This window comes from Emericellopsis cladophorae (genome assembly GCF_022114955.1).
Source record: "Emericellopsis cladophorae strain MUM 19.33 chromosome Unknown NODE_17_length_331089_cov_116_747350, whole genome shotgun sequence".
Classification (NCBI taxonomy): Eukaryota; Fungi; Ascomycota; class Sordariomycetes; order Hypocreales; family Bionectriaceae; genus Emericellopsis; species Emericellopsis cladophorae.
Genome location: NW_026250942.1, coordinates 38,557 through 65,753, shown reverse-complemented (window position 1 = coordinate 65,753; position 27,197 = coordinate 38,557). Strand labels below are relative to the sequence as shown.

The 27,197-nt window shown below is 55.3% G+C and overlaps 9 protein-coding genes across 9 annotated transcripts; 6 read left to right on the top strand and 3 right to left on the bottom strand.

Moving 5' to 3' along the window:
* Positions 1-2,695: 2,695 nt before the first annotated feature.
* J7T54_005088 (GTPase-binding rid1) lies at positions 2,696-6,631 on the bottom strand (the record flags this gene model as incomplete). The annotated part of the gene is made up of 3 exons (XM_051505824.1): positions 2,696-3,599; positions 3,647-4,964; positions 5,701-6,631. The coding sequence occupies 3 exons, from the start codon at positions 6,629-6,631 to the stop codon at positions 2,696-2,698; spliced, it is 3,153 nt and encodes a 1,050-aa protein (XP_051362734.1).
* Positions 6,632-7,531: 900 nt separating this feature from the next.
* Positions 7,532-8,759, top strand: J7T54_005087 (uncharacterized protein; the record flags this gene model as incomplete). Its single annotated transcript, XM_051505822.1, has 3 exons — positions 7,532-7,702; positions 7,761-7,869; positions 7,924-8,759. The coding sequence occupies 3 exons, from the start codon at positions 7,532-7,534 to the stop codon at positions 8,757-8,759; spliced, it is 1,116 nt and encodes a 371-aa protein (XP_051362733.1).
* Positions 8,760-8,967: 208 nt separating this feature from the next.
* J7T54_005086 (uncharacterized protein) lies at positions 8,968-12,857 on the bottom strand (the record flags this gene model as incomplete). Its single annotated transcript, XM_051505821.1, has 7 exons — positions 8,968-9,505; positions 9,555-10,739; positions 11,334-11,452; positions 11,506-11,706; positions 11,829-12,140; positions 12,191-12,647; positions 12,703-12,857. 7 exons carry the CDS (start codon positions 12,855-12,857, stop codon positions 8,968-8,970), a joined length of 2,967 nt encoding a protein of 988 aa, XP_051362732.1.
* A 2,323-nt stretch (positions 12,858-15,180) lies between these two features.
* On the bottom strand, positions 15,181-17,361 carry J7T54_005085 (beta-glucosidase; the record flags this gene model as incomplete). Its single annotated transcript, XM_051505820.1, has 1 exon — positions 15,181-17,361. One exon carries the CDS (start codon positions 17,359-17,361, stop codon positions 15,181-15,183), a length of 2,181 nt encoding a protein of 726 aa, XP_051362731.1.
* Positions 17,362-18,524: 1,163 nt separating this feature from the next.
* J7T54_005084 (small subunit ribosomal protein S14) lies at positions 18,525-18,967 on the top strand (the record flags this gene model as incomplete). The annotated part of the gene is made up of 3 exons (XM_051505819.1): positions 18,525-18,631; positions 18,684-18,855; positions 18,905-18,967. The coding sequence occupies 3 exons, from the start codon at positions 18,525-18,527 to the stop codon at positions 18,965-18,967; spliced, it is 342 nt and encodes a 113-aa protein (XP_051362730.1).
* A 574-nt stretch (positions 18,968-19,541) lies between these two features.
* On the top strand, positions 19,542-20,834 carry J7T54_005083 (uncharacterized protein; the record flags this gene model as incomplete). The annotated part of the gene is made up of 3 exons (XM_051505818.1): positions 19,542-20,235; positions 20,303-20,559; positions 20,610-20,834. The coding sequence occupies 3 exons, from the start codon at positions 19,542-19,544 to the stop codon at positions 20,832-20,834; spliced, it is 1,176 nt and encodes a 391-aa protein (XP_051362729.1).
* Positions 20,835-21,647: 813 nt separating this feature from the next.
* Positions 21,648-22,480, top strand: J7T54_005082 (GTP-binding protein-like protein; the record flags this gene model as incomplete). The annotated part of the gene is made up of 5 exons (XM_051505817.1): positions 21,648-21,697; positions 21,749-21,799; positions 21,848-21,897; positions 21,948-22,037; positions 22,092-22,480. The coding sequence occupies 5 exons, from the start codon at positions 21,648-21,650 to the stop codon at positions 22,478-22,480; spliced, it is 630 nt and encodes a 209-aa protein (XP_051362728.1).
* A 1,240-nt stretch (positions 22,481-23,720) lies between these two features.
* J7T54_005081 (uncharacterized protein) lies at positions 23,721-24,303 on the top strand (the record flags this gene model as incomplete). Its single annotated transcript, XM_051505816.1, has 2 exons — positions 23,721-24,237; positions 24,293-24,303. The coding sequence occupies 2 exons, from the start codon at positions 23,721-23,723 to the stop codon at positions 24,301-24,303; spliced, it is 528 nt and encodes a 175-aa protein (XP_051362727.1).
* Positions 24,304-25,335: 1,032 nt separating this feature from the next.
* J7T54_005080 (glycosidase-like protein) lies at positions 25,336-26,796 on the top strand (the record flags this gene model as incomplete). Its single annotated transcript, XM_051505815.1, has 1 exon — positions 25,336-26,796. One exon carries the CDS (start codon positions 25,336-25,338, stop codon positions 26,794-26,796), a length of 1,461 nt encoding a protein of 486 aa, XP_051362726.1.
* Positions 26,797-27,197: the final 401 nt, after the last annotated feature.

Genomic DNA, 27,197 nt, shown 5'->3' with positions numbered 1-27,197 from the left:
GCCAGTTCAGTCAGTAGTCAGTACCAGGACTCGGTCGTCTTGGCCCTTGGGGGCTTGTTTGAAGTGGCTTTCCTTAGGGGTCCCTGCCTGGCGACTTGGTTGGGCACCGTGTGATGGCGTTGATACGGCTAGGCCGGTCGTCAGGCGGCTGGGTGGCTGGCTCTCGTACTGCCTTGTGCTCATGGACCAGTCGAAAGCCGGGAGTATAGGCGCGGCTGTGGAAAGAGACGACGACTGGAGAGAGAGGCGACGACGACGACGACGACGACGACAAGAGTCAGGCCGGCCGCAACAAGAGGTGGCTGGGAGTGGGAGCGACGCTGTAGCGGAGTAATGAGGTGGGGAAAGGCGGCGGGCGATTGGCGCGAGTCGGGTTTGTCTCAATCTGGGCGTACCGGCTATGCGGACGCTCCAAACGTGACCGGGGATTGCTGCTGCTGCTGCTGCTGCTGCTGCTCGTTGGTTGCAGTGGCGAGGACGATCAGATCAAGTGGCTGCGTGAGAGTGGCTCTCTGCAAGAACTACATGTCGCGAGGGGTCATGTTGATGTCGAGACATGGTTCAGGATACGTGGTACTATCATCATACACAAGGTCCAAGAGACATACATACATGGATGCATCTTCGTATGCAGGCGATCAGGCACGGATGGTGGAGACGGAAGGGGACTGGATTTCTCGGTGACTTTTGCTGAAGATGCTCGGGCGGACGTCAGGCCGTCTCCTGATCTCGAAGTTCCTGCCCGTGCACTCGGGCCAATGAACGTTGAGTCGTCCGTGCCTTTTTCATGTCGGGGTCAGCCCGGTCTGTGATCAACTTTGAAACCAGTCCGGATAGTAAAAGGGTAAGGTAGGTTACCTTCCCTGAGTCGCGACTGGAGGGTGACTGAATAGCGGTAGGACCAGTACCCCTCAGCCAGGCGCCCACGAATGAGACGAGCAATTACCCCTCTGTCTCCGTTATTCTGTCAGCCCGCCACGGGAGTCGGTTTAGGCCTTGGACGCACCTGAGATTTGTTGCAACAGATATCTTGAGCTCGCTCGGGGACATACGCCTTAAATCCGTGCCTGTACCGAATATCATTAATTACTGTAGGCTGGTATTCTCTGATTGAGCAGGGTAAGTTCACAGTAACAACCCACCCCGCGACAGTTCATGCGCGCCGTGCTTTAGTCGCAGAGCTAGGGCCAGCATTCTCCCATGTACAGCCCGCACATGTAGCGTGCGTTGGTCACTATAATAATTGCCAGGTATATTAATACTTGGTAACGTTCAGTGTGCCGTGCGGTGCACGTCGTTCTCCACGGCTATATCGCATATGATAAGCTTTGGAGCGGAGTGCTATCACTTGGCTGCGGCCAAATGCTCACGTTCTCGACACTATCGTGTGGGAGCTGGAATCCTGGAGCTGCCGCGCCACCGTGGACGACATTGATGTTCACTATTTGTTTGTTTGCAGATCAGACCATTACCATGCAGTAAGAAAGGACAGATCTGCCAGGTTTTGGGAACACAGTGTAGGGAAGACGTATCCGTACATGTCTTTCTGCAGCTACTCCGTACAAAATGCGAGAGACCCCACCCGAGATATCTCAGCTTGGATCATGAATCACGATCCCCGTCTCTATCAGTCGGCTGGTTGACGCTAAAAACCCTCGACACATAGCCAAAGAGTCTCCATTCCGTACGTGGGCATGCTTACTCACGTGAGGGCACGCAGCGCTGCCGCAAGGGTGACATCCCAAGTTGGACGAGCAGCCAAGGGCAGCATTGCCGTTTGAGGCTGGCACGAGTCGATTTATTACCCTGCCCCTTTTCGCAGTCTCCACATGACTACAACCTACTAGTCACGGAACGATTCGTGAGCTCTGTATCTTCCTGTGCATGGGGTACAGAGTTTAACTGACAACAGGCCCTTGAAGTCGGCAGCAAGGACTGGAATATCCGCAGCACGAATACGCAATCATGCAGATGCTGGTGGTGCCATGAATTCATGCGATGCTGTCTCTCGTCTCTTTCTGGCATGCTCACCTCCTTTGATAACCCATGGATCCGACAGTTCGGTCCTAATGATGAGGTGTGAAACCGTTGCTTTCGTAAAGGGGAGCGAGCTGCGTAGCGACGGTAGCGTGATGATACATACACGTACTGCCTTGGAAGGCACGGACCGATCCTCATGGGTGCGGATACGCACAGGCATCTGAAACACTGGGAATACCATACCATAAAACTAGTGGACACCGGTGACCAGCCCGTCGCCAGCAGCTAACAACATCTGTCTTTTACTCCCGTTCAGGCCCGTGTGGGTAATGATCATGATTCTTGCGCACGTTGATGAACCCGATGAATCCCGCAGTCCTCGTCGACAAAAGAATATCTCATGCCCTGCACACATTTTTTAGCCATGTCACCGACAACGGAGCGACAGCAAGCCACCATCCTTGTCCTGTCTCACGCTTGTCTGCCGCATCTGCAATGCCTGAGTCAGTGTGAGATACCGTCTTTTCGCCGACTGGCTGTTCAGTGGCGCCGTCTGTGTCTCACCGACGGAGGCGCTCTGGCATATAGTGTCATGTCTCATTAATCCAACCCAATCCATCCATGCATACGCCGCTTAAACAAAATCCGACAAAGCCCACGTCCGTACCCATCAACAGGAAACCCCAGAAACAACAGCAATCCTGTACAGTGCACCTCATTCAATCCACCCATCCTGCTCGCTGCTGCCCCTGTCCAAGCCCAGGTCCAACCTGGGCACCTCAATCTTGGGCGCTGGGGCTTCTGCCCGCTTGATCGGACTCGCCTTGCGCGGGCTCTCACTAGGAGCCGGACCGTACCGCACATCCCTCACCTCCCAGCCGTCCTCGTCCGCGGCGGACACCCAAGTCCTCAGGCCGTCGTGCACGCTGCCGTAGAACTTCTCCTTGCACAGACGCAAGTGGCCGCCGAGGAGCCTCTCCCAGCCACTGATGCGCATGTCGGCACGGAGGGCATTCCGTTGCGATGCGGTAGGCGTGCACGCGATGATAGCGTTTAACAGATCTAGATGAGAGGCCAGGTAATTGGTCGCATCCCACTCTACACCGCCGACATAGGGGGCTGCCGGCACAGGTGGTCGTTCCTGTGGGAAATGGCGGCCCATGTATCCGTATGCCCCCTCGCTGGCTTTGGTCGGTTTCTTCTCCAAGCTGACGACGTTCAGATTGTGGAGGAAGATCCAGAAGACCTCCTTAGTCACGCTGACAACCTCCTTGTTCCAAACACGGTACGGCCTCTGCTGCCGCATGTCCATCACGAACGGCAGCGGTCGCTGATCGTCCTTGGGCTCGGGATCACGAAGGTGCGCGAGCACGGCCTTGGCACGGATGACCCGCTCAGCCGGGGTGGCAGACTGAATGTACGTAAAGAGGACAAATGTAATGATGCCCCGGGTCGTAAACTCCGAGGGCCCTTTGCGTTCCGGGTCGAAGATCATGTGGAGGAGCTTCGGAAAGAGATCGGCTTGTATGGTGTCGAGGTACTGCATAGCCAGAGCGGTTGTCGAGAGTGCCTTGAGGCATAGCAGGTTTTCGTGCAGAAGTGCGTCCTCGTGTTCCTCTCTGTGACGGGTCAGCTGGGAAGCGATGCAATGGAACGTACTACTGACCTCCACTCGACTTCCATGATCCGATTCAGCAAACCGACAATCTCCTTCATCCCCCCTTGCTGCACAAAGTCCTCTATCCAGGCAACGGTCTCGTTGCGAAGCAGGAGCCGGAGCTTGTGCAGCTTGCCCACCTCCACCAGCTGTGGCTTTTGGACTTTTCGCAAGTACGCGACATAGTCGCCTGGGCCCTGTTGCAGCTTCATCTTGGACAACAGGCTGCTGGCCGCTGACGGGCCGTGAGAGGAGGTTGGCCTGCCATCGCTCACGACGCTGTCGGTTGACTTGCTGCGAAAGTGTCGTCCGAGCGTCCCTTCCCTCTTCTTCGAAGGCGACCTACTGCTGCCCCCTTTCTTGCCCCTCGAGAATGTGAAGCTCCGGCCCCGCATACGTTTCGGCTTGTCCTCGTCATCGGTTCCCATGTTCACGGCACTGTCATTTTCTTTGCCGTTGACGCTATCCATGATCCCGGGATGAGCTCCCTTTGTTTCCGCCCAGTCTTGACGAATGAACTCCATTTTGATGGTGTTGTCCAACCCGCGCATTTTGAAGCGCTGGTTCTCAGGGATGTTACGACGGTCCAGCAGGGCCTCGAGGTGCTGGTCAATATCCTTAGGGTCGATGTGGAGTTCGCTCGGCTCGTTGATGACAGGACTGGATGGCGCGGATGGCTTGCCCCGATGGCTGAGCCCCGTCAGCGCCGCAAAGGCTCTACTGCGGGCGCTCTTGGAATTGGCCGGCCTGGAGTCAGATGCGGTAGATGTCGATCGCGAGGCAGGGCCGGAGGTAGGCGGCAACTGGTACGACTTGGGGCGCTCACGGATCACGGGTCGGGTATGGCCAAGGAGGTCTTGGCTGCCAGTAGGACGGCCGGGATCCATACTCGACCGAGCACTCTGCTGCTGTCGCACTGAGGTGTCGCTCGTGAATTGTGCGAAGATCGGGGGAGGGGTGGCCAGCTCCCCCGTGGGTGCCTGGTTTTCCTTGTCCTTTCCCATGTTGGCCTCCTCCTTCTCGAGACTCTTGTACATTTCTTTGATCGACTTCGGCCGTCTGAGCAGCCCAGCGAGATTTGTGCTAGACTTTTGCTTCGCTGGACTTGTGGGCTTTGTCGGTGACATTTCACGTGACTTGAAGGGGTTGCTCAAGGCACTCTTGGTCGGACTGCGCGAGCGTCCTCTCAAATTCTCGCCATATTCTTCTTCTCTTGACGTCCTATACTGCTTCGATGTGGGGTCCTGGCTGTTTGTTTGCAGCTCGCCTAGTGCAGTATGGCTGTTCAAGGCGCCGCGGCCGTCCATGGCTGACGGTAGAGCGGCTACTGGAATGTTTTGTATCTCCGCTGCTTGTGGTTCAGGAACAAGAGCCTCGCCTTTCGAAGGCTGACGACGGTGGACGAAGGATCTGATAACCGATGACTTGGACCGTTGGTGGTGGCGAACTGGGGCAGACTCGGATGCCATGGTCGATGGCCTAACACTGGTTCGAAAGGATGATGTGGGAAGTAAATGACAAAGCGAGGAGCTCGAAGAAGAAGATGGGCAGAAGAGCTCCCGCAGGCGCGATGCAAGAGAAACAAGATGCCGAAGAATGCACAGCTAAGAAGTCATGATACGTTTGGCGGCGAATGCTTTTTCGTTGTTTCCAGGGTCTTGACGGGCTGGACCCGAAGTAATCAATAACTAACGTGAACGAGGTCGGGAGGGGTGGGGTGGGTTGTTTACTTCAGGCGGTCACCCCGACAACCACCGACGTGCAGCCTGTCGCGACTCGCGGACTCGCGGGGAACAACTGCTGCAGGGATCCGACACGCTCTGGTTGGTCTTGATTTTTGATACATCTGGTTGCCATGTGCTCTGTCGGTCTGTGCTCTGTAATACCTCAGTCGTTGCTGATGGGGTATCTCGAGGTAGCCTCGGCGATGCAGTGCAATGTCATCGTTGTGGAAACCAAGCTCCGCAGCCAAGCGAAACCCAAGCACGAGTACAACAGCATGCCAAACGTTACACTTTATCTTGCTCATATATTTTTCTAGGCTTATAATTTTGCGTCATTACCAAACTGCTTCCCCTTGTAGCCCTTTGGCGCCAGAATGACATTGTACTCGAGGTCGAGCGTCGCCTTGGCATCACCCTCCTTTGGTTTGAAATCCACAATGAGGTCGTCCTTGACCGCAAACACCGTATCCGTCGACAGCCAGGGGTCGTCCTTGGGATACAGCTGTGTCGTGCAGCCCTTGAAGTCGGGGTGTGTCACCATGATGTGGATGTGCGCTGGCCGCATGGGATGGCGGTCCATGAGACGGATCAGCTGGTACGAGGGTCCGTCGGTGGGCAGCGAGTAGGCCGTGGGGTGGTAGCAGTAGAACCAGTACTTGCCGTTCTCGTCGGCGCGGAACTTGCCGCGGAGGTTGTTGGGGGACTGATTGTCCGGGTCCTGGAAGTCATACTTGCCGTTGGCGCTGGCTTGCCAGATGTCGAAGACGGCGTTGGGGATGGGCTTGCCGGTCACCAGGTCGGTGATGGTCCCGTGCATGAGGGCGATCCGACCGCCCTCGCAGGGGTTCTGGATGATGGAGGCCCCGTTTTCGCGGAATGGCGCGTTGGGCGACCAGAAGGGCCCCAGAATGGAGGAGGACGTCGGGTCAATGTCGCCCTCTGCCACGATCTTATTTGCAATCTCGTCCACGAGACTCTCCAGGCCCAGCACGTCGGACACGCGGTGCGCCTCGTTGCGTGTTGCGGTCGAGCACTGGCCGACGGCGTTGATGAAATGAACGCCCGTCATCCACTCGTCATTCGAGAGCTCGACTTCGCGGGCAAAGTCGTGGAGATGCTTGATGAGGCTGGTGAGGACCTGACGGTTGCGAGGCGACACGTTATCGCCCATGGTGTCGATCACATGCTGGGTGAAGTGAGGATCGAAGCGGCTCGGGGGAGGGACCGTGGGTTCGTCGTGAGGGTTAGGGTGGCAGTCCTGGGAGGCCATTGTGAATATGGCTGTGATGATGTAGGGCAGGCAAGCAGAGGAGAGTCAGGAGACGTATTAGATGGTGACGTCGCTTGTGGCGCCTACAGGGCAGTGAACAGCAGCAGAAGTATATACAAAAGGTTCGTAGATGGAAGGTATCTAGGCCATTATAACTATTTATGATGACAATGCGCCAACGCTGATAAGTCCACCTCCACCATTGTCTTTGCCGGGGTCAGTCGCCGACGCAGATCCTGGATGAATGCGCTTCCATCGGGGGAGACTCAGCGTCGACGGCATGTCACGACGGAGGGATGGCGTGTGCCTACCCCGCATGCGCTAATCCAGCAGGTGGAGGCATCACCCAACAAGTGGAGGCCATCCTTTCCGCAGCATTTCTGCGATGGGCGACGATGGATGGATGGGTTTCGGATGGCGCTGTCGGCTGTTGGAGGTTGAGGGGTCTGCGAGTCGGCTAGGCTCGCGGCAGTTGTACTGGTAGCAGGACGGACGCTCGCGCCACTATACCACTGGGACAGCGCGAACCGCGCGGTTTGACGCGACTTCATAGAGGACTGATATAAAGAATTACATTCCCCTGCAACTTCTAGATCTAGATCGATCCCCTGATCAGACCAGCAATCCGTTTGCAGGCCATTCGTGTGAGTGAGGCGCACCCCACATACCCCGCCATGGCTCGCTCACGACTCCATGTTAGATGGGTAAACATTCATCCCTCACTCCAACCCCAAGAAACTATACGTACCTGTCAAGATCGCGCGAACCGGCTAAGGATTCTGCTTTGGAGTGGCCGATGTTAGGCGGCCTGTGAACGTTTTGTTGTCGATGATCGGTAGGAGCCGTTCAGAGCCTTGCAAGACATCTTGACACAGGCACAAACTCAAGTAAAGACACTGTATGCTCAAAGCAGCTAGAGCCAAGATGCCCATCCACCACCTCATGGTCGGAACATGGACGCCTCCGGGCGCCATCTTCACCTTTGCCTTCAATACGGAGACCTTATCTCTCGAGATGATCAAGAGGGCGGCGATACCAGAAGATGAGCCCATATCATGGATGACCTTCAATGTATGACCACCAGATCACCGCTGCCACGAGGACCCGTCCACGGGACTAATGATATCAGCACAGCAGGAAAACCATCTATGGCGCTGCCATGAAGAAGTGGTCTTCTTTCAAAGTCGACTCACCAACCTCAATCACACAGACAGCCTCGCATCCCATGCTCCACGACCGTGAGCACTGCCAACCCCTTTTTCCCCTTCAGTGCAGCCATTGACCCTGCACAGCAAAGGCGTCCAGTCCCGAAACGAACACACGTGCCATCTTCGTGCTGGCCGCTAAAAAGCCGCCGTATGGCGTATACTGCAACCCCTTCTACAACCACGCGGGGCACGGCTCGACCTTCTCCGTCTCGGACGAGGGAGCTCTCAAGCAGAATATCCAGAACTACGCGTATCAACCAAACACCGGTATCCACGGGATGGTCTTCGATCCTACCGAAACTTACCTCTACTCTGCCGATCTCAAGGCCAACAAAATCTGGGTGCACAAGAAGACGGAGCCCACCAGCCCCGAGGTCGAGCTCGTGGGCAGCGTGGACTGTCCCGACGAGCGGGATCACCCGCGATGGGTGGAGATGCACACCTCGGGAAAATACCTCTATGCCCTCATGGAGAAGGGCAACCGTATTCTCGAATACGTGATTGACCCGTCGACGCACATGCCTGTCTGGACGCACCGTCACTGGCCTCTGATCCCGCCCGGTATACCCGATCGGTGGACGCAATACCGTGCCGACGTCTGCGCGCTGTCCAGCTCAGGTGACTATCTCTTTGCCTCGTCAAGAGCGAATAGCTATGACCTGACGGGTTATGTTGCCGCTTTCAAGTTGGACGAGAATGGCAGGGTGGACCGGCAAATCTGCTTGAACCCTACACCGACAAGCGGAGGGCACAGCAACGCTGTCTCGCCGAGCCCGTGGACGGACGAGTGGGTTGCTACTACGGATGATCAGGAGGGTTGGCTCGAGATATACCGCTGGCAAGGCGAGTTCCTTGCCCGGGTCGCGAGGTGTCGGGTACAAGAGCCGGGGTTCGGCATGAATGCTATCTGGTATGAATGACTGTTGTCAGCGCTAGGGAGGCACACCAAAGCAATGACTTGATTGATGTATGTGTGCTGCCATATTTTTTCGACAGATGCCCCAACGACGCCCAGTGCCAGTGCAGCCCGTGTATGGAAATTCATCTTTGCTCCGCGATGTGTTCTAGGTTGGAAAAAATCTGCCTTCTTTTGCCCCGTCCCTCTTTCCTCCACCTCCTCAAGGCTGATCAGTTACCGTTTCCATTGGCTTTGCCGCGCGAGGACCGCTCTCCCGATTGCTCGCCATCCAATAGAGGCGTTCTTTCACTGCTAGCGTTCGCGGATGCGGAACGAGGAGTCTCCCGGTCCTGGCCGCTGATGCCCTGCTTCGTCTTGAACTGATCGCGTCTCGACGCTCTCGGGTGCGCAGCCCTATTGGCGGGCCCGAGGCGCATCTGCTGCTTCACGTCCTTTAGCGAGCCACGCACGGCTTCCGGCCTCTCCTCCATACGGCCATCCGGCCCAGCAGACCGGCGGCGCTTCATGAATATGGCCGTCCGGGGTCGGGTGTCGTTAATGCCGTCACCCGCAGCACCATACGACCCGACTTGGATGGTGTTACCTTGCCCGTCTTCGGCAATGTCCACGAGAACAGGATGTTCCGTCGTCTTCTGAGCTGCGGCGGCAGCGGCAGTGGCTTCGATCCGGCGGGCACGGGGGGCGGGTGTGAGGCGGCGGATCGCCTTGTGCACGTCCACGTAGACGTCCGACTCGTCCACAATTTCCCTGGTTCATGTCAGCGCTCATCCCTCTCCGAGCTTTGCGGGTAACTCACTCTCCAATCAACTCCTCAATGACGTCTTCTAGCGTCACGACACCCAGAGCCCCGTGATCGCCACCAGGGGCTTCGGACACCAAGACAAGATGCGACTTGCCCTCCTGGAAGAAGTTGATAATGTCCAAGCAGCTTGTCTCGGGACGCGTCTCGACAACGGCTCCCAGCGGCACGTCCTTGACGGGTACATTGTCCTCGGGATCGTAGGTGATCAGTGTCTTGACCAACAAGATACCAACAAAGTCGGAGCTGTTACCGGCGCGGTACACGGGGATGCGAGAGTAGCCCATGTGCAGGATCTTGTCCATGGTCTTTTCATCCAGGATGTGATCTTCCGACAGCGTAAAGACATCGTCCATTGGCGTCATGACGTCCGACACAGCCTTGGCCTTCAGATCCAACACGGCCGTGATGATGGTGACCTCGTCCTGGTTCAAGCGCTCCGACAGCTCGCCGAGAGATTTGTGTAGGGTCACAAGGGTCTTGAGGCCGCTCTTCTTGTACACGGTGCCATGGTCCTCGCCCAGCAGGTAGTCGAGAAGCTTGGCGGTCGGCCAGGAGATGAAGCCGGTCACGAACATGAGCCCGAGAACGGGCTTGGACATGTACCCGCCGATGGGCAAGCCGTAGCGCACACAGAGAGACTGCGGGATGACTTCGCCAAAAATTACAATCAGGACCGTGCTGCCCACAACGGCTGCGACACCGCCGCCGAGTGCGCGATCCAGCACCACAGGCAGGGTCTCGTTGACAATCACATTGCTCAGCAGCAAGGTGACAAGGACCCAATGCTTGCCTTTCTTGAGAAGATCCAGCACCCTTCTGGCATTTTTATGTTGCGGTTCGGTCGGATCGTCCTGCAACACCTGCAGATAGATGCTGTCTTGTCCCATCAACGCGATTGTCAGACCCGCAAACACACCTCCAACGAGCGTGAGGATAACTGAGGCGACAAGATAGATCCAAATGGGCATGCCGTCTTCCTCCTCTGCCTCGTCATTTCCAACGTGGTGACCGCGCGGCAGCAGCGGTGAGGCCGCGACAGTCGAGTATGTAAGTGTCACCAGCTTAGCCAGTCCGAGGACAGCGGGTCGCAGCCCGGCGACATTGCCGGGAGGGCTCGTTGAGGGCATCACGTCGAAGGCTGTGATGCGCGGTATGTCGAGGTGGAAGAGGTAGCTCGCGCTGCAGAAATTATGCGCGCGTCGAGTCGATGCAATTCGAGGGGCTGGAGAATACGAAAATCTCTGCCTGTGACAGTGAAACGATCTCGAGGTTGACGCCCTCCGCTCCCGACGATGCGATGCTGGTCAATTGATGCAACAGCTATGACAGCGACTGAGCTGCAGAGTGCAGAGCAGGAGTGAGCCTGCGATATTCGTAAGTCCCTGCGCGCCGACGGGGAAGGCTGCAGGTGTTCGAACGGCTGGCCTGGACAAGCTTTGACCACCGCTGATGCGTTCATCGTCGTGGACAGTCCCGGCCGATGATTGGTTGCAAACGCACGGCAGGGGTCCATGTGCACAATTCATGCAGGGCATTACACTGGCATGAAGCCTATTTTGCGGCGGGCAACAGCTTATGCAAATTCCAGTCGGCAATACACGTATTTCCATTTCGAACTATTTACCCTAAAGACTCCAACATCAAAGCTTGACATGGTTGAACTTTTGTCGAATCGCTGGGCCAAATCGCAACATGACCATAGGCACGATTGCCAAGGGTATTGCGACGAAGCCCAAGAGGCTGTTGCCCCAGCCGTAGCCCAGGTTTTCGTACAAAGATAGACCGGCCAGGGGTAGTAGAGCTCCCACGATTGACCGCAGAACAGTGATAGCCGCCACCACGGAGGCCGCATATTTGACGTAGCTGTCAATGAGGTAAATCTGAATGCACATCTGCGGAACGTTAGGAACGCAAAGGCTGATTTCAAAAAGCTCAAAGCACTTACCATGACGCCCATCATGCCGAACCCAAAGGCTGCGGTCGCAATCATGGGACATATCCAATGCACCTTCTGCTCAATGGACCATCCATACCAGAACATGGACACGGGGATAATGGTTCCGGCCGTCAACGTCAGACTCAGGGGAATTCTGTCCTCGGGGACCGGCTCCTCTCCTTTGGCCAGTTTGCGTTTGATGAAAATGTCCTGCGGCAAGGTCAGCTAAAGTGCAGAGAAACGGGGCCGCCGGTACTCAGTACGGTCATGGCGCCATTGAAGATCATGCCAATGATACACCCCACGCCTGTTGGAATGTACGAAAGACCCACGATCCCTGTCGAGAACATGTACTGCTGCCCGAAAACAAAGGTGAAAGTTGCAAAGAGCAAGTACATAATCCCCGAGACGAGAGCGATGTAGAGCGCCATGATGCTGACGGGTGGCAACATGAAAAGAACTTTGAGCGGTCGCACCATGGACAATTTGAAGTACTGGGGGCGCGTGACGGAACGGTCTTGGAGCTTGGAGTAGAGGTCGACGTTCCCAGTTTCCTTTTGCAGACGCATGGTCTTTCTGTGAAGAAGGGTAGGGTGGTATGTCTCCGTCACCAGGAAGAAGCAGGCTACAGATATGGCCCCGGCCTAGATTGTTAGCCATTTTGCAAATGGTTATACAGGCGCATGCAGCTTACCGCAATGGCGATGATCCAAAAAACCCAACGCCAGCCCAAGCTCTCCACAAGATAGCCTCCAGCAACAGGTCCGATGCATGGCCCGAGGAGCGGACCCATGGCCCAGATGGCCATGGCCTTGCCCCTCTGCTCAACCGGGAACATGTCAGACACCGTTCCTGCACCGTTGGTGATGGGTGTCGAGCCGGCGAAGCCCATGAGGAAGCGAAAGCCAATCAACATGCCCATATCCTTGCTGAGAGCGGTGGCCACAGAAAAGACGATGAATGCGACGTTGGCAATGTTGTAGCAGATGGCGCGGCCATAGATCTCGCTCGCAGGCGCGGCCAGCAGAGGTCCAAAGGCGAATCCCGCGACATAAACGGATACGACAAACGTGGCAAGGTTCTCGTTGGTCGACTTGAACTCGCGCATGATGTTTGGGACGCCAGGGGCGAACATGGACGAACCCAGAGGCCTGGCAATGTCTGTGAGTCAAGTTCCATGTTCCGAAAATTCAATAACAAACGTACGTGAGAATGGTCATGATGGATAAAGCCGCCACGTTTGCCCATTTCCTCTTTTCTGGCCAGTTCTGGGGATTCTCGGGGTCATCTGGCCCTTCCCAACCAACAGCATTCAGGTCGCCCTCGACCACGTGGACCGTCTTTGACTCTGGTTCCCCCATTATGAAGAGCTTGTATGGATTTCCGGACGGGCCTCCCCAAGCTGGAAGAAAGAGGGTAATTGTAGGATGTGTAAAGAGAACATGAAGCCAAGGTGAAAGAATCACGAATAGGTATTAGTGGACGGGCGTCTGACTGTATACAAAACCAGAAGCCTGCTACCTTTCATAAATCGTCAACTCCAAGGCCGGGTTCCGGACATAAAACCAGGAACTATTTCCTACCCCCTCCTTAGACTGCTGGCAAATAATTTCTAGCCGACCAATGATACAGTCCGGTCTCTCTCTGGTGGTCGATCAATGTTGGGCAACGGGCTTACAAGTTGCAACTGACTTGGGGTCCACGATCACCCCAGGACCCTGCAACTATGGTGAGGAATATAGTCATCTACACTCCATACTACATTTCCTTTGACTGTTTAGAACGTCGTTTTCGATCAAGAGCCGATTGCAAAGTGTGCTGTATGGATAATGGCTGTCAAAAAGTGCTGGCGTTCAGGGTCCCCGCGAGATGAGATCCATTTCCCCGGCCTAGGCTATACTCCCCGACAGGCAAAATGCCCGCGGTCCACCCGGATCCCCACTGAGCCGGGTCGAATTATGCACAGTTATGCAACATTAGCGTGGCCACACGACTCTGTCCGGGATGAAGTTGCCGGTTCTGCCTTTGTGAATGCTCGGCGTTCCGAAATCCGTCCAACGAAACCCGCTTCAGGGGAAGTGGTGGAAGTTGAGCCTCATTTAATCTTCAGCCACAGAGAGCAAGCCGCCGGACGAATTCGTCGTGGCTGAGTGATGCTGATCTGTGGGGCACGCTGCACGCTTGAAGGACCGGATCCGTTTTCCCTCTTCAAATACGTACGTATTTCTTGGTGCGGGAACTACGTCATCCTGGGACAGTGACAAGCAATGGCATCTGCTGAGGGCGATGCCATCGTGAATAGTTGCGATTCACGCATTTTACACGGCAGAGTTTCAGGAAAGAAAAAAAATTCAGCATCGTGCTACTGCTACGTACACAAGAGTTGACGATCTTGAGAGGTCTTCTCCAATTTAGTCTGACGGATCTCACCGCCGCCGCCCCCTGTGGCCAGGTCTCGATCTGGTGATGGCAACCTGGAGCTGCCGATCGCCAGGTCCCTGGGAGGTCCCTAGATATCAGATCACACCCACCACCGATCGCATTTCGTCGCCGAGCATCCTGCTTTCCCCAGCTTCATTCTCCTTTGTCCTCTGCCCAATCCCGGATCGTGATCGCTGAATTCCCTTCGTTTTCAACCACTCATCTATAATCTCGATTGCAATGGCGCACCCTGCTCTGAATCACGATGCGACGACATTCGTCAACGTCAGCGGTACAGGCTGGAGCGAACGCAACCCACACGACTCATGGCTACATTCCACCAGTAGCGGTACCGACAGCAACAACAGCAGCCCTGACGATCGTAGGGAAGCAACAACCCCTCATACATCACAATCTACGCCCAGTAACGGGTATACAACTACATTAAAAGCCCTGAAAGCTGGTATCCTAGAACCACGCTCATCGCGCCGCAAATGTGTGACTCAGGTAATTAGGACGTTTGTGCTCTGTCAGTTTCAGGTAACGTACTCATGCCAATCGGTACAGAAACCGCAAAAGCATCGCTTCATCTGTCACGAATGCCATACAAAGTCCACGCCGCAATGGCGCTCGGGACCCGAGGGACCGGGAACGCTGTGCAATGTCTGTGGTCTGTTGTTCGCAAAGCGCGTCGGGCTGCCGTGAGCGTGCTGCTCTCATCGTTAGACCAGATTCAGCACACGCACTCACACGCACAGGCTTCAATGAAGGCTACTCTCTCATATTGAAGCGAGTCATTTGAAATGGACGAGGCACGTCTAGGCGCATATGGGGTCAAACTCCCGGCCACAAAGGGTCGCAGGCTAATAACGCACATACGCACGCACGCGCACACAATTGATTTACCACCTACTTCCACCTTGTTGGGCCGTTATCGTGCAACGAGGTGTGAATGATGTGACTTGTCCTACTGCAGGATGGGCTCTTTCTAGTCCGCCGACTCTGCCTGTCTTTCTCTCGACTTCGCCGTCGCGCCTGGCGTTAGTTGCACGCTATGCCAGCATCGACCACAAAGGAGCGATGGGGAGCGTATCGAGGATCTTCTCTGACACACGCGCCACCAAGATCTTGTCGAGCGACAAAGATGGGATCGACCGCCTCATTCTCGGGGCCGTACGAAACAAGACAGAACGCATCGGGCGCTCGGAGCAAGAAATTATATCCAACTTGTTTAGCATTAAATATCATTTATTCTACAGTGCCTCACCACAGTATCTGGCGAACGGGGGTTCTCTCATCCAGTCCCACGCTAAATACGTAGTTCCCTTTGGTCAACATCAACCAATTCTGCTCCTCCACGTTCCAGTAACTCAGGTCACGCCTCGTCACCGGGAACTCCACCTTCTTCGACTGCCCAGGTTTGAGGTAGAACTTGTCGAACCCTCTCAGCACACGCTTGGGAAAGTCCACCGTAGCTTCAGAGTTTGGCGGGTATGATAGCCAAAGCTGTGGCACTGCTTTGGCTGGGAATTTGCCCGAGTTGCGCATCTCGACGCTGATCACAGCGTATGTTTCCCACAGATCAGGGTTGCCACCTTCGTCGCCACCAGCGCCAGACAAGGGCTGCTCAGTATCGTAGCCTTTGGGGTAAGGGTAGTGTCCGTGTCGAATATCCGCTGCTGAATCGATATATGGGTAAATATATTTGTCCAGGCGGCGAATGTCTTTCGGCCACAAGGCCTCCTCGACGGGGGGCACCGTGCCGTTGTACACCGGCGGCCTGGCACCAGGGGCTGGTCGCGGAGCAGGGAAGGCGGATTTAGGCTTCTTCACCTCCAGCTGAATATTGTCCATCGAGAAGCCAGTGTACTGCAGACCGTAGGCAAAAGAGAACTGGGGATCCACCGGGAACAGGCCGTCTCTGTTGAGCCAGCGGTAGTCGATGTAAATGCCCTCTGTGAAGTCTTGTTGGGGAACCACATCATTCGGCGTGTACATTACCTCGCCTCCGTCGCCATAGTCCTCAGCACGTTTAGCCATGGTATATGGCAATTTGCCGCTTGGGCTCTCGTCGCCAAAGATGATACTAGCAATCGCATTCCCGCTCTCCTGGCCAGGCAGGTGAGCAGCAAAGACGGCCTTGATCTTCTTGTGATTGATCCATTTGTCGACTAACACAGGCCCCACGGCATGGTAAACAACAATGGTCTTGCCCTTGCCGCCGCCGCACTTGTCGGCCACTTCCAAGATAAGCTCGTCTCCGCCCTTTTGCAATCTCAGATCGTTGCGATCCCCCTTGATCCCGTTCCAGGACACAAAGCCCTCCCCGGCATCCGAGTTGGCGAACACAATGCAGACATCTCGACCTTCCAAGGCACGAGACTCCTGCAGCCCGGGGAGATCATTCGCAAGATACTTGGTGACCTCAACCCTGCTAGCGTTGAAGCCTTTTTGCAACGCCTCAGCGGGTGTGATCAGGTACGGCAGTTCAACAGCTCCTGAGCCCCATCCCATAGCCAGGGTACCTTGGTTGCAGCCCCTGTCGGGACAAGCATTGGGGCCCTCGCCAGGTCCAGCGTCTTCGCCGAAAATGCCAACCTTGAGCTTCTTATTCTTCCAAGGAATTCTCTCTACGCCAAACTCGGCATTACGACTCATCGGGAGCCAATCCCTCTCGTTCTTCAGCATGACAATGGACTCGATGGCAATCTCCTGAGCAATCTTGGCGTGGTCAGCTTGGACGTCCACAAACTTATTGACTTCAACAAGGCTTTGCTCTGTCGGGCTGCCAGGTGCCGTGACTCCCATCTTCTCCTCCGTGAAAGAAGAGAAGTTGGGACCAGTCGCGTCGAAAAGAGTGTGGTTGTCCTGGCCCAGCTGGTACCACGATGCAACGATCCGTGTGACCATATCGTCAAGTCGGTCAAGCGGCAGTGACCCGTTCAAGACAGCTTGAGACAGCTTCGGTCCCCACAGGGACTTGCCGTCTGCCCAACCCAGACCATCACCAGGCATGGTCATATCTAGGCCTGCCAGTGCACTGGCAACCCCTGACCGCTGCGCCAGCCAGTCTGACATGACAAACCCTTGGAAACCAAGCTCGTCCTTCAAAATGCCGTTCAAAAGCTTCGAGTTACCACAGGCATACGAGTTGTTGACCTGGTTGTAAGAGCACATTACACTGGCCACGCCGGCTTTCACAGCATCTCCAAAGGGCCATGCGTAGATTTCGTGCATCGTTCGGTCGTCAATGTTGCTCGATATGGCGTTCGGCAGACCCCATTCCCAAGCCTGACGAAAGTGCTCCTGCTCATTACCGACAAAATGCTTGATGGTGGCCATGACGTGCTGGTCCTGGATCCCTTTGATGGTTTCCGCGCATGCGATTCCCTGGAGATAGGGATCCGAGCCAAATCCTTCCCAGTTGCGTCCGCCAGCTGGCATTCGACCAATGGGTCCGACAGAAGGACCCAGGATCACGTTGATACCTTTCTGGCGAGCCTCAATCCCGTGAGCCTTGCCTCGCTCGTACATCAACTTCTTGTTGAATGTGGCACCAACAGAAATGCCTGCAGGGAAGGCTGTGATATTATCCGCCATTCTGATTCCCAGGGGTCCGTCTTGCAGTGCCAATCCTGGAAAGCCAACATTGTTGGCCGGCCCTGTGTTCCCAACAGCCAAACCCATGCTCCACCCCGTTCCCGTCGTAACGTTTACTTTTTCGGGCAGGGTCATCTTCGAGACCAGCTGGGCTGCCTTCTGATAGCTGGCAGCCCACTGCTTAGCCGTGCCACCCTTGGGACTCGGGTACCATGGCGGCGATTGCCCGTCCCTCGAACCAGAAATGTGATATGTGAAGCCTCCGCCTCCTACGAGTAGAAAGACAACCGCAGCCAATCCAATCAACAGTACGCGAATACTCGGTCGTCCAGACATGGGCCTGCAAACGATTCTCGATTTCGGCGTGGCGTACGCTCGGGAGGTCTTGCCGCCTGGGGACTTGTTTTTGCCGAGGAAATCTGGACTGCCAAGATCGGATTCGGAGTCTTTTGAGCTGTGATACGGACTGAGAAACCCACGCTTGGATTCATCCATGGTTGCGATCGAAAAGGCGCGTGGGGCGTGACACACGCTATGCCTCAGCGCGGTGCGAAACTAAAGCAAAATAGATACAAATGCAATTCAAAAGGCAAGTATCATATTAACGTAATGTATGAAGGAGGGTAGGAGAAACCGCAACCGAAAGCAAGGAGAGCGACAGTAGAAAGACGAAGAACGGAACAATTAGAGGGCGGGCAAAAGGGACGATTGTCCGGAGGCGTCGAGGGCAGTGGCTAACAAGATCGAGAATCCCAGGGGTCGCCGCTCTAGAGGCTCTAGTACGAATTTACCGTAGCCGTACCTTGAAAAGTACTGTTTTCTAATTAACTCTCTCACTTGATTGGTGGTGCTTCTCAGTGGTGGATAGAGTGCGGAATACTTGTACGCGCCCCTGCGAAGCTACCCGCGGCAAAGCTTCGGCAGCACTTTTTCGCAGCATCCTTTCCTCGTGCGCGAGCCGACATCATCGCCGACATTGCTTCCGCCAGACACACAATATCGCAATCATGTCGCATTGGAGGAAGAAGACGCTTGACATCGGCTGCTACGTCGGTTCGCGGACGGTCCGTGATCATACGAAGCGATTGGTGTTCGAGCAGCACGAAGCGGAAAGGTAAGGGGATTCTCGATCCACGCCACAGGCCACAACTAATGATGTTTGTCAGGCAAGCACTACGCTATGTCATCCGAAATACGAGTCTCCCGGCGAGAGCGCGTGCTGAGGCGCAGCTTCAGCTGCAGCAGATGAGCAACTACACCCGGCCAACCCAGATCCGCAACCGATGTACCATTGGAGGCCACACCCGTGGTGTGTTCCGCGACTTCAAGATGTCTCGCGTAAGGAAATGCGCTGCCGGTGTTCCATATCTAAGGCTAACTTTCCCAGTTCAACTTCCGCATGCAGGCTATGGCCGGAGTTCTCCCTGGTGTGAAGAGGGCGTCCTGGTAGAAGGACAGTATGCGAGACCTGTATATCCATTGTACAATACGCGCGATTGTAACAACCTCATACCATATTTCGGAGCAAATGCGTGCGAAGTCGTGTACACGACATTTGGGGGGCGACTGTTCTTCCACCAGCACTGGACGAATCGGCACGAAAGACCCGATGCTATATTGCACGGCGCTCTCTGAAATACAATCGACGCCTGGATATCGTCTATAACGACTGGACGATATCAGCATGGGCTATGGAGTGGACGAACAGAACGACTGGCCCCTGTTTAGCACCATTTAAGCATCGTCGGATGGACTTTTCCCACACCACCAGTTCAGCGTGGTAGAATTTACATGCAAAATGAAACGAATCTACTCCTCTGACAAGGTCACAGATTTTGCTGTAAGCTTCGCTCAAGAAATCGCATTGCATGAATTGTGGTAGCATTGTATCACGTGACCGCCCCGTAGCAACAAGACCCTGCAGCAACGTCACAGCCAGCAGTCCCACCCGAAACTCCCAACCTTCCAGTCTTCACTGCAACTTTCGCACAGCAGCACAAAGCCGTCAGCAACACATAGTCATCATGGGAGGCGGGGATCTCAACCTAAAAAAGTCATTCCATCCAGGACTGCGGCGCAACCAAGCCGCTGTCTACGATGAGGAGCAAAAAGCCCTTGCAGAGCGCAAGCGCACGCAACAGCGCCTGAATGAGATCAAGGAGGAGCGCGAGAAGGAGGAACTGCAACGCCAACTCGAGGCTGCCGGAGGGAAGAAGCGCATCGATAGAGTTGATTGGATGTACGAAGGCCCAACCGATGGACAGACTGGGACCACGGAAGAGACCGAGGCCTACCTGCTGGGCAAGCGACGCATCGACAATCTCATCAAGGGCACCGATCACAAGAAGCTGGAAAAGCAGGCTGGCGAAGACAGCTTTATGGCCCTACAAAACGCGAACACAGCACGAGACACCGCTTCCAAAATCCGCGACGACCCTCTACTTGCGATGAAACGACAGGAGCAGGCTGCTTACGAAGCTATGATGAACGATCCGGGCAGACGCAAGCAGCTGCTCTCTGCGATGGGAATGGGCGATGGCGACAAGAAAAACAAAGAAGACAGATCCCGGCGGAAGGAAGAAAGGCGGCATCGCAGGCATCGGCACCGAAGTGTTGATTCGGATGAGGGCAGAGACCGCCGACGGCGCCGACGATCTTATTCTCGATCGCGAAGTCCCAGACGGGTTAATGACTCAAGCGAGGAGCGCTCACACAGAAGTAGGGGAAGGGATCGTCACGACGACCGTGGAAGCAGCCGAAGATACCGCGACGAGCGTGAGACTAGTAGCCCGGACCGGGACCGCCGTGGCCGACATGAGGATAGGGGGCGGTCTAGCAGGGGAACCAATCGATCTCATCGCAACTCATCGTCTCCAGAGGACGACAGGCGCTCTCATCGCCATGATGATCCACGCGGCCGACGCGGAGGGGACCACCGACCGAGCAGGAGATCGCCTACACCAGAACGATCGGACCGCCGACGACACGACAAAGGGACGCAACATGGCCAGACACGAAACGGGCATCGCCACAACGGATCCCGTCAACCAGATGCCGGCAACGCAGACAAGGGGGCTGAGCGGGCACATAAGCTCGCCGCCATGCAGTCCGCAGCCACAGATCTTGATCAGGACAGGGTGCAGCGCCTCGCAGCCATAGAAGAGCGCGAGCGGCAAGCAAGGGAGCAAGATGCTCGTGGTCGCGAGCGGGGCGGCGATCGAGGTTTTGTCAACGGTCTTCACAAGCAGGCGGGCAATTTGAATCTCGCGGATCGCGTTGGCAGAGGCAGACAAGGAATTGAAAGGGATGAGGACTAATCACAATGCCGGTCGTGCGTCGAGTCGTGCTAAAATGGCTCAAGTTCTTCTTTGATATTAGCAGATACCAGCCATAGCTCACAAATGATACCCAGATTGCTAATTTCTATGAAAGCCTGTTCTCTATGATCGACTTACCGGTACAGGACTACCGCAACGGGCGCCCGCAGACGCACTCCAATATACACTCTCCACGCGCTGCCGCTGGTCTTGCGGGGCTCGAATCCAAGATTCAAGTCGGAGCACAAGTCTTCAACATGAGTCAATGATACAGCGTCTGTTAGACAGATCATTACGTAGTGCCCACGTAGGACAGTCCGACTACAGAACCAGGAAGGTTGTTCACGATCTGGTCCTACTGTTAGTGGCTTGCGCAATGGCACACTATTGACACTAACACAAGATTAGCACACAGTGGTGGAGCGTCAAGTCCCGCACCCCTGCTGGCGACAGTCCAGAACCTTATTTGATTGGCTTGAGCAGCCTCCCGCCCCCGGCTTTGGGGACATGGTATGCGAGACGGCGCAGCTCATTTCAACTCCCGTTCTCCTGCCGCATCTTCCAATCCTTCCCAGCTTTGGCCTCTGTCCATTGAATCGATGCGATAGTCGCCGTATTCGAGCCTGCCTTGCGATAACAGTACATGTCATTGCTTCTCGTCCATCGCCCTCAAGGACACGACAATCTTTCACTCTAAGCTTGCTCTAATATCGATCACGACATTGCTGCGACAGATCCATAGTCCCAACCTTCCACAACGGACGATCGTCCTGACAACCGTCACCTGCCAGAAGGCATTGCGCAGGCGACACGATGCCTCTTTGCGGTGGATCTAAGACCGTCAACCGCAAGCTCGTCTTGCTGTGCGTATGCCTCGAGCTCGTAGAAATGACCTTTGGTTGACTGGTTTATAGGGGTGACGGCGCAAGCGGTAAAACATCGCTGCTGAACGTGTTCACGCGAGGGTAAGTCGCATGTTGATGGTCTTCGGGGATACCCGCTAAACTGCATAGTTACTTTCCTACAGTATACGAACCGACGGTTTTCGAGAATTACGTTCACGGTACGCCACAACAATCTTGGCACCCTGAGAACTGGTCTGACACACCCCAGATATCTTTGTTGATAATGTACACATTGAACTCTCACTATGGGACACAGCCGGTCAAGAGGAATTCGACCGATTACGGTCACTATCCTACGGTACGACAGCCCGTCCATAATCACCAGGCGAAGGCGCAACTTAACGGTTCCTAGATGACACGGACCTGATCATGCTTTGCTTCTCCGTCGACAGCAAAGACTCTCTCGAAAACGTCGAGTCGAAATGGGTAGGCGAGATTGCCGACAACTGCCCCGGCGTGAAACTTGTGCTTGTCGCTTTAAAGTGCGATCTCCGGGAGCAAGGGAACGAGGACGATGAAGAGGCGACAGCACCCACAGGCGCGGACGGCCAACCGCTCGAGAAGAAGCCTACAATCAGCTATGACCAAGGTCTCGAGGTAGCACGACGCATAGGCGCCCTGCGGTATCTGGAATGCTCGGCCATGCGCAATCGTGGAGTGAACGAGGCTTTCACAGAGGCGGCTCGCGTCGCATTGAGCGTGAAGAAGGACAGGGAAGAGAGCAAGTGCGTCGTCATGTAGACGCGAAAAATCCTCGACTCAACCTGGGATTCCCAACGCAACCAAAAGGGCGAGCCCGAAAGCAAAGCAAGAAAGACTGCAATTCCCCAGTGCGACTTACCAGCGAACGCGACACACGACTGATCATCCGAATTTTGTCTCGATACTCCTCCCCATGCTTGCTCTAATTTCCTTTTTACGTCGCGAAAACTCATTCACATGTATATATTCGTCCCACCGGCGGAGAATCGAGTACAGGGCCAACGGTGTGTTGGTTGCCCACAGGCATGGAAAACGGAAACGCGGGCATACAAACTGCGCCCCATCAAACAAGCTTATACCACGACTATGCGGAAGGCATGTCGAACACCTACAAGCCCTGTCGCGATTTGGTGCAGTTTCGGTTCTTGTTTTGTTCGTATGTTAGCTACGTCTTTTAATTGAATCTGCTTCAATCACTATCGTAGATTCTGAGCGAGCTCGTCAGTCGTGAGCCTACTGGCTAGGACGCTGGTCCCTTGAGGACGGTGTAAACCCCGTGCTCGCAACCCTCTAAGCAGCAGTCTGACTTGCCATGTGGTTTGAGGTTGCTCCAGAGCCGTAATGTCAGGGCTTGTCTTTGGCTACCAAAGGCGTGTCAAGCAATGACGTTGAAAACTCCCTATCTCACACGTGGTCGAGATATGCTACCGTGGCATCAACGTACGTAGTATCAATACGAACGGGGACCCCATTCGTCTTCCGATCAAATGACGGTCAATGTCTCCCACCTCCTGCGAGGTCAGAGAGGCCTCCACGCCCAATGCAGTGGTCCCCGTGTGTCGAGTACCTATCACGTTGGCCAAGAATAACAGATCATTTGTGAATTCCTCCACTCGAAACCCTGCGTGCCGCTGACGTTGAATGATTCCCAGGGTTCTCCGTCATCATCCCAGCGATTGGCTCAACCCCACGGCAGGCGGCGCACCACCACCCGAGAATTGACGTCAGCGCAAGGGGCGACCCAACAGTGACATTCGAAATCAGACACATTTGGTCCCTTGAGCGCTCATCGACTGGGGGGCAAACAGGTTTATCGCTGCATTCTGGTTGATTGTCGTATGAGTATAATGATGGAAGCTAAGGAATATCACAGAGCGTGTCCGCATCGGATGGGACTATGTAAAGGCCAAGCATCGCCGCCACCCTCACCCCCAGAGTAATTGTTCAACTACACAAACAACCAGCCATCTACTCCGCCTAGTTACAACAAATACGCACAATGCCGTTCTTTGGAAACTCCCGCCATGCCACTCAGCCCGAGCCGACGCCAGAGCCTGCGCCTCGTAAGGGTCTCTTCCACCGCAGTGAGCCTGAGCCTGCTCCCATCACCCACGAGCCTCCCAAGAAGCACGGCCTGTTCAACCGCCGCGGGTCTTCCCCATCCCCTCCTCCTGCTGCTGGCCGCTACTCCATGTCCAGCCGCTCCAGCATGTCCTCGTCAGGCCGCCACTCCATGAACCACAGCCGTCACTCCAAGACCAACAGTGGCCTCCTGAGCAAGTTTGGTCGCGACAACAACGTCGACCCCAGCATCGCCAACGCGCGGGACCAGGTGGAGAGTGCCGAGCAGGCCGAGATTGAAGCGGACCGCGCCCTCGACGCAGCCAGGATGAGGGTCAGAGACGCAAGGGCGCAGGTGAAGATTCTCGAGGAGGAAGCCAGGGAGGAAGCCAGACGAGCAAAGGTGAAGCAGCACCATGCAAAGGACATTTCGAAGCGCGGAAAGGGCCTTGGACGTGAGTATTATTATCTGTGGACATTCACACCATCGGATTGCGCTAACGGTTGTAGGCCACGGTTAAATTTGGATACTCTACACTATCGAGAGCATGGTCGGCGGCAGGACTGTGAGCATGGAGTTTTTCTGTTCGTAGCGTTTTGTGAATCACATGGTCTTTTTGGATGGGTGCAAAATTGTTCATATGCTATGTGAGATGATAATATTCGTCTATTGCTCGATTTTGATAATACTAATAATCAATTACCCCGTGCTGTATTACATGTACACACGAATCGGCAATTCTGCAGCAGCATGTCGGTAGTGCCACAATTTCACATTGAAACTTCCAAGCCAGACTAGCGTCACCCGTGCAGTGCATGAGTATGGGGGCCTACCCCTGGACTAACCCGGCCATCACCAATCACAAGCTGATGGCTTGCGAAGAAACCAATGGCGATAAGGTGCTTATGCCAAGCTTTTACATAGATGGATCCCAAGGAGAAGAGGAAATTGCGCCTAGCGATAAGTCAAGACGCCGTTCTTGCCAAATGATGTCGATCGGGCTCGGCGCCCTTTGCTAGACAGGATTGCAGGGCGGCGAGAGATGGCCAAGAATCGAGTCCAATGCGTATGCCCCATAGGAATCTCTCTCCTTTAGTTGGGTCCTCAACCATCAATACCTCAAAGCCGCCACCCAGCGTCAAAGGCGCCAGTGGAGGACTCTCGATCTTTCACCTCAGTCATTCCTTAGATGAACATCGATCGAACCTGGAACAAGACCAAGACATTGCTGCCTCAAGTCTTTCTTTTCGACACTCTAGCGTTCCGAGTCTGGCCTCCCCACCATCACAATCCCTTCGACAAACGACATCGTCACTCTTTCCGACACGCGACGACATACATTCCTTAGACCTAACGACCGCGTTCTCTTGAGCAACTTTCCGGACTAATCCGCCAACAGCTCTTTTCGACAAGAGGCCATCTTTCGACAATTGGCACCAATTCTTTGTGTCCAGCACAGAAGTCGGGAATCATTATGCTTTGGCGAAGGCTGCTCTCCGGAGCCGCCCTCCTCGGGCTGGCAGCTGCGCAGGTCACGACGGACTGCAACCCAATGAACGAGACCGATTGCAAGCCTGACCCTGCATTCGGTACGTCGCACATGTGGCACTTCAATCAGACACCCAGCAGCGACCTCTGGCGCACCAAAGTAGGACCCATGCACTACGACGAGGAGGGGGGAGCCCGGTTCACCATCAGCAAGCAAGGTGAATCTCCCACCATCGACACCAAGTTCTACATCTTCTTCGGCCGCGTCAGCTTCTCGCTCAAAGCTGCCACAGGACGGGGCATTGTCAGCTCCATGATGATGCTCAGCGACAACCTGGACGAAATAGACTGGGAATTCACAGGCACAGACGACCGAGCGTCTACAAACTTCTTCGGAAAGCACATTGAGTACTACGAAAATGGCGAGTACCATGACATGGACACGCCCTGCCACGATGACTACCACAACTATACGACTGTCTGGACGGCGGAGAAGATGGACTTTTACATTGATGAGAAGATTGTCCGGACCGTTAGCCATGAGGACGCCAAAGTCAACGACACTGACATCTATCCCCAAACACCCATGCGCGTGTCCCTGGGCATCTGGGCTGGTGGCGACCCTTCCATGAACGAGTGGACTCGCAAATGGGCCGGTGGTGATACCAATTTCGACGAGGGTCCATTCGACATGTATGTCAAGGACGCCTACATTGAGGACTTTAGCACCGGCAAGGAGTACGTCTTTGGTGACAAGTCTGGAACCTGGGAAAGCATCGAGATTGTCCCGGGCAATTCGACCGCGTACGAGGCATTGAATCAGGAGCCTTCCAAGTCCATTAGTGAAAAGTTCAACGCTCTGCCCCAGGCGGCCAAGATCGGCGTCTACGCGGGAGGCGCTGCCGTCGGTGCCCTCGCCATTGGCGCCCTCATCTTCTTCTGCATCAAGCAGCGTCGTCGTGGCGCGCATGAAGCGCGGTCGGCTCTCCAGGCGTCGGAGACTGACCGAAGCATCAACAGGTACAGCAAGATGGGCCTCCAGGGCGACGACTTCTCCGAGAGGGCGACCGAGTACGATGCTCATGAGATGAAGAGCACTGGCCAAGCTGGCGCCAATTACTACAGCGTTCCCGCCAACGAGTCGACTACCTCCCTCGACAAGGCAGGCTGGGCGGGTGCTGCGGTTGTCGGCGCTGGCGCTGGCGCTGCGCTGCGCTCTCCCACTCAGAGTTCCTTCCAAGGTGCACGCAATGCGCAGGGCGGCTTCGCTTCACCACCGCCTCCGGTCGGCACTGTGCGCTCGTCGAGTCCTGGGATGATGCGGTCACCTGGATCCCCTGGGCCCCAGCAGGCCTATGGTGCTTCTCGGATGCAGCACGACTCGCCCTTTAGCGACGCCAATGCGTACGGCCGTGTGCAGAGCCCTGGCCCTTCGCCAATGTCGCCATCCCAGCGAAGCTTCAGTGGTCATTCTGGCTTCAGTCAACCGAAGGGCAGCCCAGGGCCTGGCGGGTACAGGCAGTAGCCGGTAGTCGGGTTGGTCTGTGACCGATCTGGCATGTATTTTGGACTTTATCCCCAGTCTCCAAGCTCTCGCCTCAAGAGCCGAGGCTGGGTCGCATCATGTTTTCGGCGTAGTGTATTTACTCAGTTAGCGCGCGACAGGTCGGTTCGACCTCGGTGTGGTGTATGGTGTACGTAGGGAGCACATGTCGGTGCTCCCCGATGGTCTGCGCACGTCCCTCGTTTTATAGGTACTTTTTTCTTTTGCAGGGCGTGGTTCCGCGATGCTATAGAATCCCACTCTGCTTGGGTTGATACACGATAGTGATAGACTGTTTCTTTCCAAGTTAGAATTTGTCCATGTGACGAGTGCATGTGATGGGTGTGCGCTTCGCCAAGTCAAGAAGAAAACGCGGACACGAG